This window comes from Lipophrys pholis (assembly GCF_963383615.2).
Source record: "Lipophrys pholis genome assembly, chromosome: 3".
NCBI classification, from domain to species: Eukaryota; Metazoa; Chordata; class Actinopteri; order Blenniiformes; family Blenniidae; genus Lipophrys; species Lipophrys pholis.
In genome coordinates this window covers 13,051,339-13,068,003 of record NC_137627.1, presented here as the reverse complement: position 1 = coordinate 13,068,003, position 16,665 = coordinate 13,051,339, and the positions used below count along the sequence as shown (strand labels likewise).

Sequence of the window (16,665 nt, the reverse complement as noted above, 5' to 3'; positions counted from 1 at the left end):
CACACAGTGTGTGGTTCTGAGTTTTTTTCTCAATATTCAATATCAACACAATAGCATTACCAACAAAACACGCAACTACAAATGTGACATTTACTCAAGGATCACCACATATATTACAAATATACAGTATGAAAAAGGCTATCCTGCAAAGTCTTAAAGCCTGAAACACGACTACAATTGTTTCAACCTGACTGCCTATGACTAAGATCACTTACAATGCCCATTTACACAGGTCATGGTGAGACATAATAAAGTACATGAAGAAACAATATGATATTTCAAATTTTTTGATACTTAGAATAAGAGTATGCAAGTAGTTTGTAGCATTTTAAAATGTCAAATTAATAAGGTGTATCGCCACTCTTGACAATGGCTCACAGATTCATCACAGGCCTAAAATCATTTAACAGAAACATGTCGTCTAAAATCTCTGAATCGATACTAAGTATGTTGACACTGTATTTAATGGAAAACAGTAAACCAACAGCAGTAGGTAATGTGGCATGAATAGAGTAAGTCACAAACAGCATATTCATTATGCAACGGTAACATCCTCTGTTAGAGTGATTTGTTCATTTGTTTAATGAAAGCCCAGCCCAACCTGTGCTTGTGGGTGGTGTGAAACCGATATCAAACCTTCAAAAGAGATGGCAAGACCTTGCATATATAATGAGAGCCATTTATGATGAGAAGAATCAGTTGTGCGTAGAAGATGTACAGTCATGGGGGCATTTTTCAACATATTTAAGTGCACTCTCAGCTTGATCCTTATTTGGTTTTCTTCCTTCTTTTTCCCATTGGAGTCTTCCTCTCATTTTTCATCCTGTAAATTAAGGAGGCAGTTTGATCTTAATGGCATGCACCAGCACGGCGATGTGATCCTGGGTGGGCTGTTTGAAGTGCACTACACCTCTGTCTTCCCTGAGCTGACGTTCACATCAAAGCCTCATAAGCTGAGCTGTCAAGGGTAAGTGTGACACAGGCTTAAATCTGTGCAGTCAAGCTGTTTTCGGTGACTCATTGAGACATTTCCTGTACCAGCTTTGACCCTCCAGGGTTCCGGCATGCAATGACCATGGCCTTTGCGATTGATGAAATCAACAGAAACGCCAACCTGCTGCCAGACGTGGCACTCGGATACAGTCTGTACGATAACTGTGCCACACTAGTGATTGGATTCAGTGCTGCATTATCGCTGGCCAGTGGCCGAGAGGAGGATTTTTTGCTGCAGGACACATGCTTGGGGACCCCTCCAGTCTTGGGGATTGTTGGTGATTCCTTCTCCACATTTTCTATCGCCACCTCTGACGTAATAGGTTTATACAGATTGCCTATTGTAAGTTTTTCAGTTTTGGCTGTATCATTAAAAAAATGCGAGGTTCAACACAGGATAGAACCTCTATCCTGATCATAAAAATGATATCTGGCCTAAGCTGGTACCTTAAGTCCAACTTGTCTTCATTATAGACTATGTTATGTTTCCCTGCAGGTGAGTTATTTTGCCACATGTTCCTGCCTGAGTGATCGTCAGAGGTTTCCATCTTTCTTCAGAACAATCCCAAGTGATGCCTTCCAGGTGAAACTCCCTTTTAGAAAAGATTTGATGACAAATTCCCCAGTAAAATAATAAAAACAGAACTGATAAAATACATCGGATCAGTACAAAACATCTAGGTGAATTTAAATAAGAAACAAACAGTTGGATTTGGAATTGTTAAGTTGGTTAATGCTTCTTCATTGAAAATCTTTTCTGTCGACTGATCCTTCTGCCTCTTGCTTCAGGTAAACGCAATGATTCAGATTCTGAAACGCTTTGGTTGGACATGGGCAGGTCTGCTGGTCAGTAATGATGATTACGGTCTCCATGTGGCCCGGTCCTTTCAGCCTGAGTTGACTCGGCTGGGTGCTGGCTGTCTTTCATACACGGAGATTTTGCCCTGGGGTGAAAACCCAGATGAACTGAGGAGGATAGTGGAAGTGATGAAGAAATCCAAAGCTCGTGTAGTCATTGTGTTTGCACATCAGTTTCACATGATCCAACTGATGGAAGAGGTGTGTATTAATTAGATGCTATTTTGCATTATCACATCACTTCACATTTGCATTGTAGCAAATATGTTTTGTATTGAGTCTGATGTAGTGGATAGTAAATATCTAAAAGTATGTACTTTAATGAAACTTAACTGAGCAGGTGGTGAAACAGAACGTGACAGGCCTGCAGTGGATGGCCAGTGAAGCATGGACGGCAGCAGCCGTGCTTCAAACAGCACGTCTGATGCCGTATCTGGGCGGCACACTGGGCATCGCCATCCGCAGGGGAGAAATACCAGGACTCAAGGATTTCCTTTTAGGAACGCAGCCTGACCTCGACGATGCTGACAATGAAAATAGCATGGTGAGATAGCGCACTTATTAAACTCCATCTTCACTGCAAAGCATGAACGACTGTTGAATCTCTGTGATGACTTTGTTCAAAACCTTGTTTCAGGTGAGACAGTTCTGGGAATACACCTTTCAGTGTAGATTTGCTCCCCCTCCGGCAGGATGGTTGGAAACTGGGGGAGCGCTGTGTACGGGAGAGGAAACCCTCCAAAATGTTGACAATGAATATTTAGACGTTTCAAACCTCAGGCCCGAATACAACATTTACAAAGCTGTGTATGCTCTTGCATACGCCCTCCATGACATGTTGCAGTGTGAGCCTGGGGGAGGGCCGTTCCCTGGGAACAGCTGTGCCGCCTTACAAACAATGGAGCCATGGCAGGTGTGATATCAAACTCATATTTCTATTTTATTCCAAAAAGCCTTGAGCCAATTTCCCCGGACATCTGGTAGTTTTTTAGACGTCTCATTCCAGATTTACAAAAAATGTATCATACAAAACATTCATAAAGCCTCTCAATATAATAAGCAATGCTTTTTTTCCTCCCAAGTTTATAAACACAGGTTTTTTTATCTCTGATTTGAAAAAAGTTCTTGTTAATAAACATCCAGAATAAAGAAAGACAGAAAGAAAGAAAAAAAAGAAAGAAAGAAAGAAAGAAAAGAAAACTCCTTGTTTATTCTTACTTTTATGAAAACTGTTTCTTTATCCCTCCTATTTGTAGCTGATGTATTATTTGGAGAAGGTGAACTTCACCACATCATTTGGTGATCAAGTGTCCTTTGATGAGAATGGCGAGGCCTTACCAATCTATGATGTAATGAATTGGCTGTGGCTCCCTGACGGAGGAACGAAGGTTCAAAATGTGGGGGTTGTAAAGAAGACGGCCTTCAAAGATGAAGAGCTCACCCTTGATGAAGACAAAATCTTCTGGAATTTTGACTCCGGACAGGTTAAATGATTCCCTCTTTGTTTTAACATCAGCTCTGAAAATAGAACTATTTTCCGTGAAACGTTAAACATTTCCTTGCAGCCTCCTCAGTCAGCGTGCAGTGACAGCTGTCCTCCTGGAACCCGCATGGCCAGAAAAAAGGGACAACCAGTGTGTTGTTTTGACTGCGTCCCTTGTTCTGAAGGAAAGTTTAGCAACGAAACAGGTTGGACATCTTTCATGATCTTATACGGGCAAGCACACCACAGCAAATCCAATCTGTAATCTGTCATGATCAGACTGAATGCTACACAAACAAATTCGTAAATAATTGACTATGTGTACAACTGTTGAAAATATTGAAACCGTTGTGCTGGTTAAACATATAAATTATGGGGTTTTTTTCAGACTCTGTGGAGTGCATCAGTTGTCCGGAGGATTTCTGGTCCAGCCCCCAGCGTGACCACTGTGTTCCGAAGAAAACTGAGTTCCTCTCCTATCATGAACCTCTGGGCATCTGTCTGACTACTGCTTCATTGCTGGGCACATTTATCAGCGCTGTCGTTCTGGGGATCTTCACCTATCATCGCAGCACACCCATGGTGCGCGCAAACAATTCAGAACTGAGTTTCTTACTCTTGGTGTCACTTAAACTTTGCTTCCTGTGTTCGCTGTTATTCATCGGACGACCCAGACTGTGGACATGCCAGCTGAGACACGCAGCCTTTGGGATCAGCTTCGTGCTTTGTGTCTCGTGTATCCTGGTTAAAACTATGGTGGTTCTGGCTGTGTTTCGAGCATCAAAACCTGGAGGAGAAGCCAGTCTGAAGTGGTTTGGTGTTATGCAGCAGAGAGGAACAGTTCTGGTTCTCACTTCTATCCAAGCGGCAATCTGCACAGCTTGGCTCGTCTCCTCCTCACCATCCCCACATAAAAACACTGAATACCACAATGACAAGATAGTTTATGAGTGTGCTGTTGGATCTACCCTTGGTTTTGCAGTGTTACTGGGCTACATCGGTTTACTGGCCATCCTCAGTTTTCTTTTAGCATTTCTGGCAAGAAATCTTCCAGATAACTTTAATGAGGCCAAACTCATCACTTTCAGCATGTTGATCTTCTGTGCCGTGTGGGTGGCCTTTATTCCTGCTTATATCAACTCTCCTGGTAAATATGCAGATGCTGTGGAGGTATTTGCCATCCTGGCGTCTAGTTTTGGCCTCCTGGTGGCGCTGTTTGGACCCAAATGTTACATAATCCTGCTGAGGCCAGAGAGGAACACAAAGAAGGCAATTATGGGTCGAGGCACCACTAAATCTTAAAAAATCAAAAGTAAATCTTTTCTCAATCAACTTACCTTAGTCTGTTTTATCAGTTTGTTACAGTTACAATAAAGATTATTCAAAGAAGACACAAAATCTTGTTTGTGCATTATTTCCATCTTGTTTTGTCTGCTCATTTTTTGTGCCGTTAAAAATATGTTTACCTCTCCGAGAAATGCATCTGTCAATGAGTAAATACTGTCAGTCTTTCATCTTAAGTGGAACTTCAGTAGCTAAATCCGTACCTAGATAGAAATCACAGGGGCAAATTTGGCTTGAAGATTGTGAACAAGGTTTTTTTTATTTCTTTTTTATTATTATTATTCAGTTATAGTGATATGGTTACTTTCTGGAGTATCGTGCTATTTTGATATTGATAATGCAGTCTTATTGTTTTATCACGAGAGCTGTTTCCATGTGGCATTTATTAGTTTTTCTCACCTTTTTTTATCGTTGTTATCATCATTGTCTTTTGTATATTAATGACATTACATTTGTGTTTTTCAAGGGCAGGTGTTATGCTAAGTTCTGCATGTGCATGACTGTTGAACAATGTATTACTGTTGCAGGAGCTGTGAAGCACTGGCAGTTGAAAATATTAGGCTTTTACTGGCGTGTCAACTAATTAAGTATCCAATGAAATAATAACTCCACTACTGTTTTTATATAGAAGAAACCATATATATATATATATATATATATACTGATAACACTCCCCAATGGATAATTTGAGGAAACGTGCGTTATCCTTTACTTGCTACTGATAAAAAAAAAAAAGAATATCCTGCTATTGTTATATAGCAGGTGATGAAACACTGTGAGATCTCAAGGCATTCAATGAAAACATGAAAAGGGGGGTGACAAAGCCTTGTGTATAAAACGATGCTCCTCTGCATTCAGATCAGAGTGGCTGTTATGGGGAACCTCCATGTTAACTGTTTGAACCTTTGTGCTTGTCTGTTCACGGTTCATTTGCCTCTGTTCTTTTTTGAGTTTTCTTCTTCTTCTTCTTCTTTCTGTAAATTGAATAGAAAATTTAACGTTATTGGTATGCACAAACCGGGAGATGTCATTCTGGGTGGACTCTTTGAATTGCACTATGGTTCTGTCTTCCCTGAGCTCACGTTCACTTCTGAGCCACATCAGCCCATCTGCCAAGGGTAAGTGTGATGTACTGCCGCAGCACAAGTACTCATCGGTTATTATAAAATAACAGTTTGTTCATGTGTCAGCTTTGACCCTCCAGGGTACAGACATGCCATGACTATGGCCTTCGCTATCGAAGAGATCAACAAGAACTCCAATCTGCTGCCTAATGTGACTCTGGGATACAGTCTATATGACAACTGTGCTACACTTAATGTTGCATTCGGTGCTGCTTTGTCGCTGGCCAATGGCCAAGATAGACAGTTTGTGCTTGATGAGAGCTGTGTGGGAGCCCCTCCAGTCGTGGGCATTGTGGGTGATCCCTTTTCCACATTTTCTATCGCAACCTCTGAAGTTTTAGGTTTATTTAAGCTTCCCCTCGTAAGTTCTGAAACATAGTTTTACAAAGCAGTTTTAGAGTCCTGCATTTGGTCTGAACATCTGTAATAATTTCTTCATAGGTGAGTTATTTTGCCACGTGCACGTGCCTGACTGATCGGCAAAGGTTTCCTTCCTTCTTCAGGACAATCCCAAGTGATGCTTTCCAGGTGAGACATTTGATAAAGTACAGAAAATAGAAAACTTAAAAAATAAAAATCAAGGGATGAATTAAGTTTATGTTGTTTAAACAAATAATCAACATCTGGTGTGATAAAACTTTAATAGGATGTTTTTACCAATAATCTAATAATAAAAAATATAATTGTTAATACTTACATTAAAACAATTTTTGAGCCTGTTCATTGACCTGTTCACTGTGTGATCGCTCAGGTGCGGGCCATGATTCACATTCTCAAACACTTTGGCTGGACTTGGGCTGGTCTTCTTGTCAGCGATGATGACTACGGGATTCACGCTTCCAGAGCGTTGCAGTCTGAGTTAGCAGAGTCGGGTCTGGCATGTCTTGCCTACTCAGAGATTTTACCCTGGGGCAATCATCCAGAGGAATACGAGAGAATCGTGAATGTGATGAAACACTCCACAGCTCGTGTGGTTATTGTATTCGGACATCAGATGCACCTGGTTCAACTTGTGCAGCAGGTTTGGAAATATCAGTATTTATGAATGCACAGGATCAGACTAAAATGTTTCTATAAAAGATCATTTTCAGAGTTCACAGTTGATTCTGTGTGAATTATTATTAAGTACCTGATTAAAATGCTAAGAAACTATTATTTTAAAATATAGACATGACCGGATGTAGTGTCAGGGCAGCTTTATACATTTCGCTGTAATTACAAATGCATGCAAAATGTATGTTCAGTTTTGCTGTGCTTTTTGTCTGACATGTGGAAATTCCGCTTCCCATCTGTCACCGTAGGTATTTTAGATCAACGACAGAAAAAAAAACATTTACTGAAATGTATTTGACAGAAGTTGAAAAAGATCTGTGTACTATGCAGGTGCTGAAGCAGAATGTAACAGGCATGCAGTGGATTGCCAGTGAAGCCTGGGTATCAGTTGAAGGACTCCATACCCCTGAATTCCTGCCAGTCCTCGGTGGCACACTGGGCATCGCAGTCCGTCGGGGAGAAATACCGGGGCTCAAGGACTTCTTGATGAGTGTTAAACCTGAACAGAACAGCGATTTTGAAAATAGCATGGTGAAGATTTGACCTCTCAGTGTTTAATTAAACCAGGGCTACATTCAGATTGTTTATGTTAAACGTGTTTCTTTATGCATTTCAGGTGAAGCAGTTTTGGGAATACACATTTCAGTGTAAGTTTTCATCGGCGGACACGGTGCAGGACGGAGAAGCTCAGTGCACTGGACAAGAACACCTTCAGAATGTGGAGACTGACTTTTCAGATGTCTCAGAACTCAGGCCGGAGTACAATATTTACAAAGCGGCATACGCTCTGGCTCATGCACTCCATGACATGTTGGGCTGTGTGCCAGGTAATGGGCCCTTCATTGGGGACAGCTGTGCCACTCTGCAAACACTGGAGCCATGGCAGGTACAGTATGATATCAGTTTCCATGTGTCCTTTTAGCAGTTTATATCTAGGAACTGCAACTGTGTTGGACTTGGATGGGTGTGGTTGAAAGCAGAATACACCGTGGCCAGTACATCACAGGGCAAACACAACCACACACACACACAAAACAATTCCCACCTTCCCCACCAAATTTAGAGTGGTTAACTTGAATTTAGTGCTGTTAATCGATGAAAAAAAAAAAACATACTTATTAAGCACACAAGTTTTCTGTAATGAATATTTACTTATGGAAAATCACTAGAATTAATGTAGACTCAACACACATATAGGTATATTTAGAATATCTATATACAAATATATTCTAATTCAAAGGCCATTTGTATAACTTTCTTTCATCTTTGGTTGAACACTATTTCTCTCCAAGTTTATCAAAAAAAAGAAGAAGAAAAAAAAAAACATCTTTCTTTGATCCACTAACAGAGATAATATTACAAAACCCAAACTTATATGTTAAAGTGCAGGTCTACCACTTACAATTTTAATTATTTGAATTATTATTTTTATTCATTTTTAAACTGGCACTGGCATTTCTGTTGTTCATTTGTAGCTGATGTATTACTTGGAGAAGGTAAATTTTACCACATCATTCGGTGATCAAGTCTCATTTGATGAGAACGGAGATGCTTTGCCCGCCTACGACATTATGAACTGGATGTGGCTCCCTGATGGAGGAGCTAAAGTTCAGACTGTGGGAGCGGTGAAGGGGTCGGCCACAAGAGGTGAAGAACTCATACTTGATGAAGACAAAATATTCTGGAACTTTGAATCAAAGCAGGTTCTTGATCCTTACTCTTGAGTATCACACTCCTAACATTTACATCAGAAAGGTGCTGAACTTTTTTTTTTATTGATTTCTCAACAGCCACCAAGCTCAATTTGCAGCGAAAGTTGCTCACCAGGAACACGCATGATGCGGAAGAAGGGGCAACCTGTGTGTTGCTTTGACTGCATCCTTTGTTCAGAAGGAAGTGTCAGCAATGAAAGCGGTTGGTATCAAATCAAAAATGTTGCATTTTCAGGAGAGAGGAAAAACTTTGGTAAAAAGTATTGTAATCCCCCTGTATTTTCAGACTCTGTGGAGTGCATCAGTTGTCCCGAGGATTTCTGGTCCAGCCCCCAGCGTGACCACTGTGTTCCCAAGAAAACTGAGTTCCTCTCCTATCATGAACCTCTGGGAATCTGTCTGACTACTGCTTCATTGCTGGGCACTTTTATCAGTGTTGTTGTTCTGGGGATCTTCACCTATCATCGCAGCACACCCTTGGTCCGTGCCAATAATTCAGAACTGAGTTTCCTGCTGTTGGTGTCACTTAAACTTTGCTTCCTGTGTTCACTGTTATTCATCGGACAACCCAGACTGTGGACATGCCAGCTGAGACACGCAGCCTTTGGGATCAGCTTCGTGCTTTGTGTCTCATGCATACTGGTCAAAACCATGGTGGTCGTGGCTGTGTTCAAGGCCTCAAAGCATGGAGGGGGGACCAATGTGAAGTGGTTTGGTGCGATGCAGCAGAGAGGAACCGTTCTGGTTCTCACTTCTATCCAAGCAGCAATCTGCACAGCTTGGCTCGTCTCCTCCTCACCATCCCCACATAAAAACACACAATACCACAATGACAAGATAGTTTATGAGTGTGCTGTTGGATCTACCCTTGGTTTTGCAGTGTTACTGGGCTACATCGGTTTACTGGCCATCCTCAGTTTTTTGATTGCATTTCTGGCACGAAATCTTCCAGATAACTTCAATGAGGCCAAACTCATCACTTTCAGCATGTTGATCTTCTGTGCCGTGTGGGTGGCCTTTGTTCCTGCTTATATCAACTCTCCTGGTAAATATGCAGATGCTGTGGAGGTATTTGCCATCCTGGCTTCCAGTTTTGGCCTCTTGATGGCGTTGTTTGGACCAAAATGTTACATAATCCTGCTGAGACCAGAGAGGAACACAAAGAAGGCCATCATTGCAAGGCCCAAGTCATAAAGCAACAATAATAATAGGAGTCAGTGTATTGTGTTCAAATTGTCCTTATGGCCACTGTAGGATAGAAAGTAACCCCTTTTCTTTGTTATATATCTCGTCAGAATGAATGTTATAGGCAGTGCCTCAGTTTTCCCTGAATAAAGTTGTTGTTTTAACTTCCAAACTGCTCCACTGAGTATCACACTGACCTTTTCTCTGAGACGCTGTTCGATGAACAAAACATATGGAACAATGATGTGATCATTTACCGAGAGAAATACCTTAATTTAGCAAGTGAAGGCAACCCTTGCCTGAGATTGATTTCAAATGTTGGAAAAAGCTAATGACACACAAACTTGAATCCCTATTAACATCATTTACCCTAAAGGTGTGATATCTGCAGTTTTGCTTGTATGTACAATCAACATAACCTAAAATTTTGAGCAGAATGATAGAAAATAACAGGCATGATGTCTTTGCAGGTACAATTCAGTAATTTGCCGGAATACCTGCCAAACCTGCAAGGTCTCCAGCTTGAACGGGCCTGTATGTCTTGCTGTACACATTTGCACATCAAGACAGTGTATTGAGTGTCTGAAATAAGAACATTGGCTGAAAGTCTTGACTGCGACATGATAGTCTCGATTAGAGGTGGCCAACCAGTCAGAGACCAAGAGCTACGAGTCGTGGGTTGGCCACACCTGGTCGAGATGATAAGTGTGCTCCTTTTACCCACTCAAGTGACTCCCAACCATTGCCAGAAGAGAAAAACACCCAAAACTCTGGAAGCCAGGCAAACATTGAGACTGGCACTGAATAATCAACAATGCCACCCAATGTACAACAGAGGCATGATTTCAATCTCCCATAGGGCTCGCCCCCTTAAGCGCTTCGTTAAAATATTTTTCTTCACCTAAGATAGAAAAGACAAAAATTAAGAATTAAGAAAGCCAGTTCGCCAGGCCAATCACATCCAAAGTATAGACAAAATATTTCTCAAAGCTGTTGTGCTGTATCAAATTCGATTGTATATTTGTACCTCGTGTTATGGGTGGTGCAAGTTTATACAGAAAACAGCTAATATACTGGAATTACTTGTGCTTAACAGATGTTTGCTTTTTGTAGATCATTAAGTATAACGTTCTTGTATTGTGTGATTCAATTATATAGTTGGTTTCATGGCAATGCAATAAGTTCATTAAAAGAAAATATTACCAAGCAATCCCTTTTTGTCAAGAGTGAAGTCTGATTGTATAAACCTTCTGTTACTCTATCATTACAAAAACATTTCCTATCCAATAAGTGTTATAGTGCACCTTTCTGAAATGTAATATGTAATTTAATATGAACAAAATTTTGATATTATTCAACATTACACAAAAAAAACAAGACATAGAAATGTAGGGAACTTTTTAAGCGAGAATGCCAAAATGTTTTGAAGACGGAATCCTCAAGAAAATAGAGCTATTCATGACCAACATTTCCACCTGAAGTTGAGTGTTTTCATATTGGTATTGCATCATTGGGATATTATACAGAAATGCCTAAAACCTCTCCGCAGGTGTGAATAACTAATACCCATTACTTGTGTATAGTCAGCAATAGGGCGTTTCTTATTGTGTTTCATGTTGCCCTGCTGCTATGGGTGTTTCGTGACACTGGGATGACGGCGAGCCCTTGGCATGACCCCTAATATAAAATAAACGGATGCTGATGAGCACATTAAACAGGGGTTAAGGTAGAAGAACTAATTATGAGGGGAGTTCTCCACATACACTTGAATACCTGTTTGATTTTCTTCTGTGTATTCTCCCTTTGCCTGTGCTTGTCTTCTCTTCTTCCTTCGTGTAAATTACAGAGGAAGTTTCTTCTTAATGAAATGCACAGACCTGGAGATGTGGTACTGGGAGGACTCTTTGAGATCCACTACACTGCAGATGCTCCTGAAGGGACGTTTACCTCAGAACCGCAGCAGCCCCGCTGTAGTGGGTGAGTGTATGTACACTTGCTTGTACACATTGGTTTTTACATGTGAATACTATGCTGTCTGTCGAGAACTTTAAAAAATATTAATGTCATGAAATGTTCGTAATAAGCTATAAGTAGTCAAAACATCTTCTTGATCAGCTAATTATAGTATAGTTTTTGTTAGCTTTTACAGTAACTGATTCTGCCTTGTTTGTTTAATTGTTTGGATTTTGTGTCCCAGGTTTGATATCTTAGGTTTCAGACATGCTATGACGATGGCCTTTGCTGTTGAGGAGATCAACAAGAACAGCAGCCTGCTACCGAATGTGACTCTGGGATTCAGTCTTTATGATAACTGTGGTGCTCTTCTTATGGGACTCAGTGGAGCAATCGCTCTCTCCAGTGGTCAGGAGGAGCAGGTTGTGCTCCAGAAGGACTGCTCAGGGATCCCGCCTGTCATTGGGATTGTGGGGGAAACGTACTCAACGTTTTCTATTGCAATTTCTAATGTGCTCGATTTATTCAGAATGCCCATTGTAAGTTTCACATTTACTTTTCCTTTTGGCTACTTACGTCTCATTTTAATATCAATTTAAAATATTTGGACACTGACTGTCTGTTTGGTGATGTATAGGTGAGTTATTTTGCCACGTGTTCCTGTCTGAGTGATCGGCAGCGGTTTCCAACCTTCTTTCGAACAATCCCTAGTGATGCTTTCCAGGTGAAACACTAATAACATGTTGTGAACTTGCTTCACGCAATCCAGCAAGCTTGTAGAAAGGGTACACATTGATACATATGTGTAATTCAAGTCAGGTGTGATATGAATGGAAAGTGTATATGATATTGGTTGTAGTAGCTGAACTTGCAGACTGATCTTATCTATATCATCATTGTGTAAGGTGCGTGCGATGATTCAGATTTTGAAGCATTTTGGCTGGACGTGGGTCGGCCTGCTGGTCAGTGACGATGATTACGGACTCCATGTTGCGCAGTCGTTTCAATCGGACCTGCTGCAGTCTGGTGGAGGATGTCTGGCCTATTTAGAAGTTTTGCCGTGGGACAGTGACCGGAATGAACTTCGGAGGATTGTGAAATTGATGAAAACATCAACAGCTCGTGTGGTTATTGTATTCGCACATGAGATACACATGATTGAGCTCATGGAAGAGGTGAGATATACAATATTTTAAGGAATAAATGATCGTGATCAACAACAAGATCATTTATCAGTTCCAGTTGAGTCTAGTTGTTTAGTTGTTAATGTGAGAGCATAATTACAATTTATTGTACTTTTATATATATTTTTTTTACGTACAAGTGCTTCTCAAAATATATTGTATAATATTTATAATGTAGATGTATTATTAAAACACAAGAACTGAAATAGTTATGTTTTCAAGTCAGAAGTATCATACATGTTAAAACAATTATATTAATAATAATTACAAAATAAATAAATACATTACTGTATGCTCTGGTTTACACAACTATCACAATTACAAATTGTAAAATGATTTTCAGTATTTTTTTTTTTTGGTGGAGAATTTACTCACAAAACTATTGTGTTATTCTAAAATGATGTCCCTAAAGAAAGAATTCTGTTCATTTTTCTTCATCTGAACATGTCATTAATTTATTTTATTCTTTTTTTTTTTTTTTTAAATCTAAAAAGTGTTTTTTTTTTCAATTTGCACAGGTGGTGAAACAGAATGCGAAGGGTCTGCAGTGGATTGCAAGTGAAGCCTGGACAGCAGCTGCAGTCCTCCACACTCCTCAGTTCATGCCTTACCTGAGCGGCACTCTGGGTATTGCAATCCGTCGAGGAGAAATCGCAGGGCTAATGGAATTCCTCTTACAAATACACCCTGACAGAGAAGACAACAATAAAAACAACATTGTAAGAATTACGCCTGGATTTCAGTTGAACCACGCAAGTATCAAACTCATATTGGTATGTCTGTTTACGTATGTTCTTTATGTATCTGTTTCAGGTGAGACAGTACTGGGAATACATGTTTCAGTGTACATTTGAACCTGTAGGTTGGGGGGAAAATGGTCGCACTCTTTGCACAGGACAAGAAAACATTACAAAGGCAGATACTGAGTTTTTGGACCTTTCCAACCTCAGGCCTGAGTACAATATCTACAAAGCTGTGTACGCTCTGGCATATGCCCTTAATGACATACTGCAGTGTGAGCCTGGGGGAGGGCCTTTCATGGGGAACAGCTGTGCCACTCTGCAAACACTGGAGCCATGGCAGGTGTGATATCAATTTACACTCCCTCTCTTTTATTATGTTCTGAAAAACAGCTGTGACATCCAAACATTTGAGCTGGGGATTAGTACAGAAGCATACTCGAGTCAGAGTTCATGACATCTTACAAAACCTTTTTATACTGCTTTGTTTAGCCATATATTGTCATTATACATTTTAAAATTGTATTCTAAATTGTACAGTTTGTATTATTATTATTATTATTATTATTATTATTATTATTATTATTATCATCATTATTATTATTATTATTATTATTATTATTATTATTATTATTATTGTTATTATTATTATTATTATTATTATTATTATTATTATTATTATTATTATTATTATTATTATTTCTGGCTGTAATGTATGACAAGTGGGACAATGATCACTATATGCTGATGATATAAAAGTATAAATGTGAATAAAAATATAAAACATTCCAAAATACACTGTACATTTAGAAAAATCCAAACACGTGTTTTGTTCTTCATGCAAATACCTGCAGCCAACAAAGAGAAGAAAAATAATTTTATGTTATTATTTCAATAGAAACTGTTACTTCATCTTTTCTATTTGTAGCTGGTGTATTATTTAGACAAGGTCAACTTCACCACATCATTTGGTGATCAAGTCTCATTTGATGAAAATGGAGATGTGCTGCCAATATATGACATCATGAACTGGCTTTGGCTCCCTGATGGAAGAACAAAGGTTCAAAATGTGGGTGAAGTTAAGAGATTGGCCTCAAATGAAGAAGTACTCATACTCAAGGAAGACAAAATCTTCTGGAACTTTGAATCAAAACAGGTTATTTCTTCTTTTCAATCATCTGCTTTTGTGAAATTAACATTTTACCACGATAAGAAAGCATGTCCTTTTTTTCTGCAGGCCCCTCGCTCAGTGTGCAGCGAGAGCTGTCCGCCAGGTAGTCGCATAGCCAGAAAGAAAAGACAACCTGTGTGTTGTTTTGACTGTATTCCTTGTTCTGGAGGAAAGATTAGCAATAAGACCAGTGAGTTGTTTTTTTTTTTAAATTTTGTCCTTGTTTCTCATTGAATGCAGACTTGTAATGTACAATAATAATAGATTTTACTCTCCTCCCTGTTCTTCAGACTCTGTGGAGTGCATCAGTTGTCCAGAAGATTTCTGGTCCAATCCCCAGCGTGACCACTGTGTTCCCAAGAAAACAGAGTTCCTCTCCTATCATGAGCCTCTGGGTATCTGTCTCACAACGACCTCTCTGCTGGGAACATTTATCAGTGCTGTCGTTCTGGGGATCTTCACCTATCATCGCAGCACACCTATGGTGCGCGCAAATAATTCAGAACTGAGTTTCCTGCTCTTGGTGTCACTTAAGTTGTGTTTTCTTTGCTCACTCCTTTTTATCGGACAACCCAGACTGTGGACATGCCAGCTGAGACACGCAGCCTTTGGGATCAGCTTTGTGCTTTGTGTCTCGTGTATCCTGGTAAAAACGATGGTGGTTCTAGCTGTGTTTCGAGCATCAAAACCAGGTGGTGAAGCTGTTTTGAAGTGGTTTGGTGCGATGCAGCAGAGAGGAACCGTTCTGGTTCTCACTTCTATCCAAGCGGCAATCTGCACAGCTTGGCTCGTCTCCTCCTCACCATCCCCACATAAAAACACTGAATACCACAATGACAAGATAGTTTATGAGTGTGCTGTTGGATCTACCCTTGGTTTTGCAGTGTTACTGGGCTACATCGGTTTACTGGCCATCCTCAGTTTTTTGATTGCATTTCTATCCAGAAATCTTCCAGATAACTTCAATGAGGCCAAACTCATCACTTTCAGCATGTTGATCTTCTGTGCTGTGTGGGTGGCCTTTGTTCCTGCTTATATCAACTCTCCTGGAAAATATGCAGATGCTGTGGAGGTATTTGCTATATTGGCATCCAGTTTTGGCCTCCTGGTGGCGCTGTTTGGACCCAAGTGTTACATAATCCTTATGAGGCCAGAGAGGAACACAAAGAAGGCCATCATGGGTCGAGGAGCCACTAAGTCATGAAAGCAACTGGTTTGGCAAAACCATCAACTACTGTTACCACCTGAATGTAAATGATATAGTAAAATATACAACTAATTTCAACCAGAATGTATTTCACTTTGTTTCAGTGGCATACTGTATTTTAAAACAGCTATGATATTGTACCATAGAACAATTACTATTAATCATTTAGATATTTTTAAATCAAATAATACATTTGAGGTTAAAATAAATAGATTATGATTCAGAATTCATCTTACTACAGTTGGTGAGTGATTATATTCTAAATAATTCACAAGAGATCCTTTATTTTTATTTCTACTGTGGTTACTTGTTTCTCTGCAAACCCATCCCACTAGGGTTAATTATCTTTGTTTTGGAACTCACAGTGGTGGCCTGTCCCCAGTGAGTTTATTTCACAAAGTTTGCAGTTTGGGTTTATGAGATCTGCAAATAATTTTCAATATCTGTTTTTATTTACATCATCCCAATCTGGTATACAATTTGTAAGCAGATACAATCAAATCTCATCTGCATATAGTGATACTATGTGTAAACCTCTTCTCACATTTGTCATACGCTACACCCTCAAGAATAGGAATAAGAATAAGAATAAGAGTATAATTCTTGCAGGAGACTGAAGTTGATCCCAGCTGACATTCACACTTATTGGAGGTTTACA

The 16,665-nt window shown here is 39.8% G+C and overlaps 3 protein-coding genes across 3 annotated transcripts; all 3 read left to right on the top strand.

Annotated features, from left to right (window-relative positions):
* Positions 1-857: 857 nt before the first annotated feature.
* On the top strand, positions 858-4,636 carry LOC308107393 (extracellular calcium-sensing receptor-like; the record flags this gene model as incomplete). Its single annotated transcript, XM_080459714.1, has 9 exons — positions 858-967; positions 1,042-1,336; positions 1,490-1,576; positions 1,783-2,052; positions 2,192-2,395; positions 2,489-2,764; positions 3,108-3,335; positions 3,417-3,540; positions 3,723-4,636. The coding sequence occupies 9 exons, from the start codon at positions 858-860 to the stop codon at positions 4,634-4,636; spliced, it is 2,508 nt and encodes an 835-aa protein (XP_080315840.1).
* Positions 4,637-5,686: 1,050 nt separating this feature from the next.
* LOC308107173 (extracellular calcium-sensing receptor-like) lies at positions 5,687-9,761 on the top strand (the record flags this gene model as incomplete). The annotated part of the gene is made up of 9 exons (XM_080459337.1): positions 5,687-5,796; positions 5,869-6,163; positions 6,244-6,330; positions 6,554-6,823; positions 7,186-7,386; positions 7,472-7,741; positions 8,331-8,558; positions 8,646-8,769; positions 8,854-9,761. 9 exons carry the CDS (start codon positions 5,687-5,689, stop codon positions 9,759-9,761), a joined length of 2,493 nt encoding a protein of 830 aa, XP_080315463.1.
* Positions 9,762-11,589: 1,828 nt separating this feature from the next.
* LOC308107392 (extracellular calcium-sensing receptor-like) lies at positions 11,590-16,004 on the top strand (the record flags this gene model as incomplete). The annotated part of the gene is made up of 9 exons (XM_080459713.1): positions 11,590-11,729; positions 11,950-12,244; positions 12,343-12,429; positions 12,611-12,880; positions 13,408-13,608; positions 13,703-13,972; positions 14,558-14,785; positions 14,867-14,990; positions 15,091-16,004. The coding sequence occupies exons 1-9, from the start codon at positions 11,620-11,622 to the stop codon at positions 16,002-16,004; spliced, it is 2,499 nt and encodes an 832-aa protein (XP_080315839.1). The 5' UTR covers positions 11,590-11,619.
* Positions 16,005-16,665: the final 661 nt, after the last annotated feature.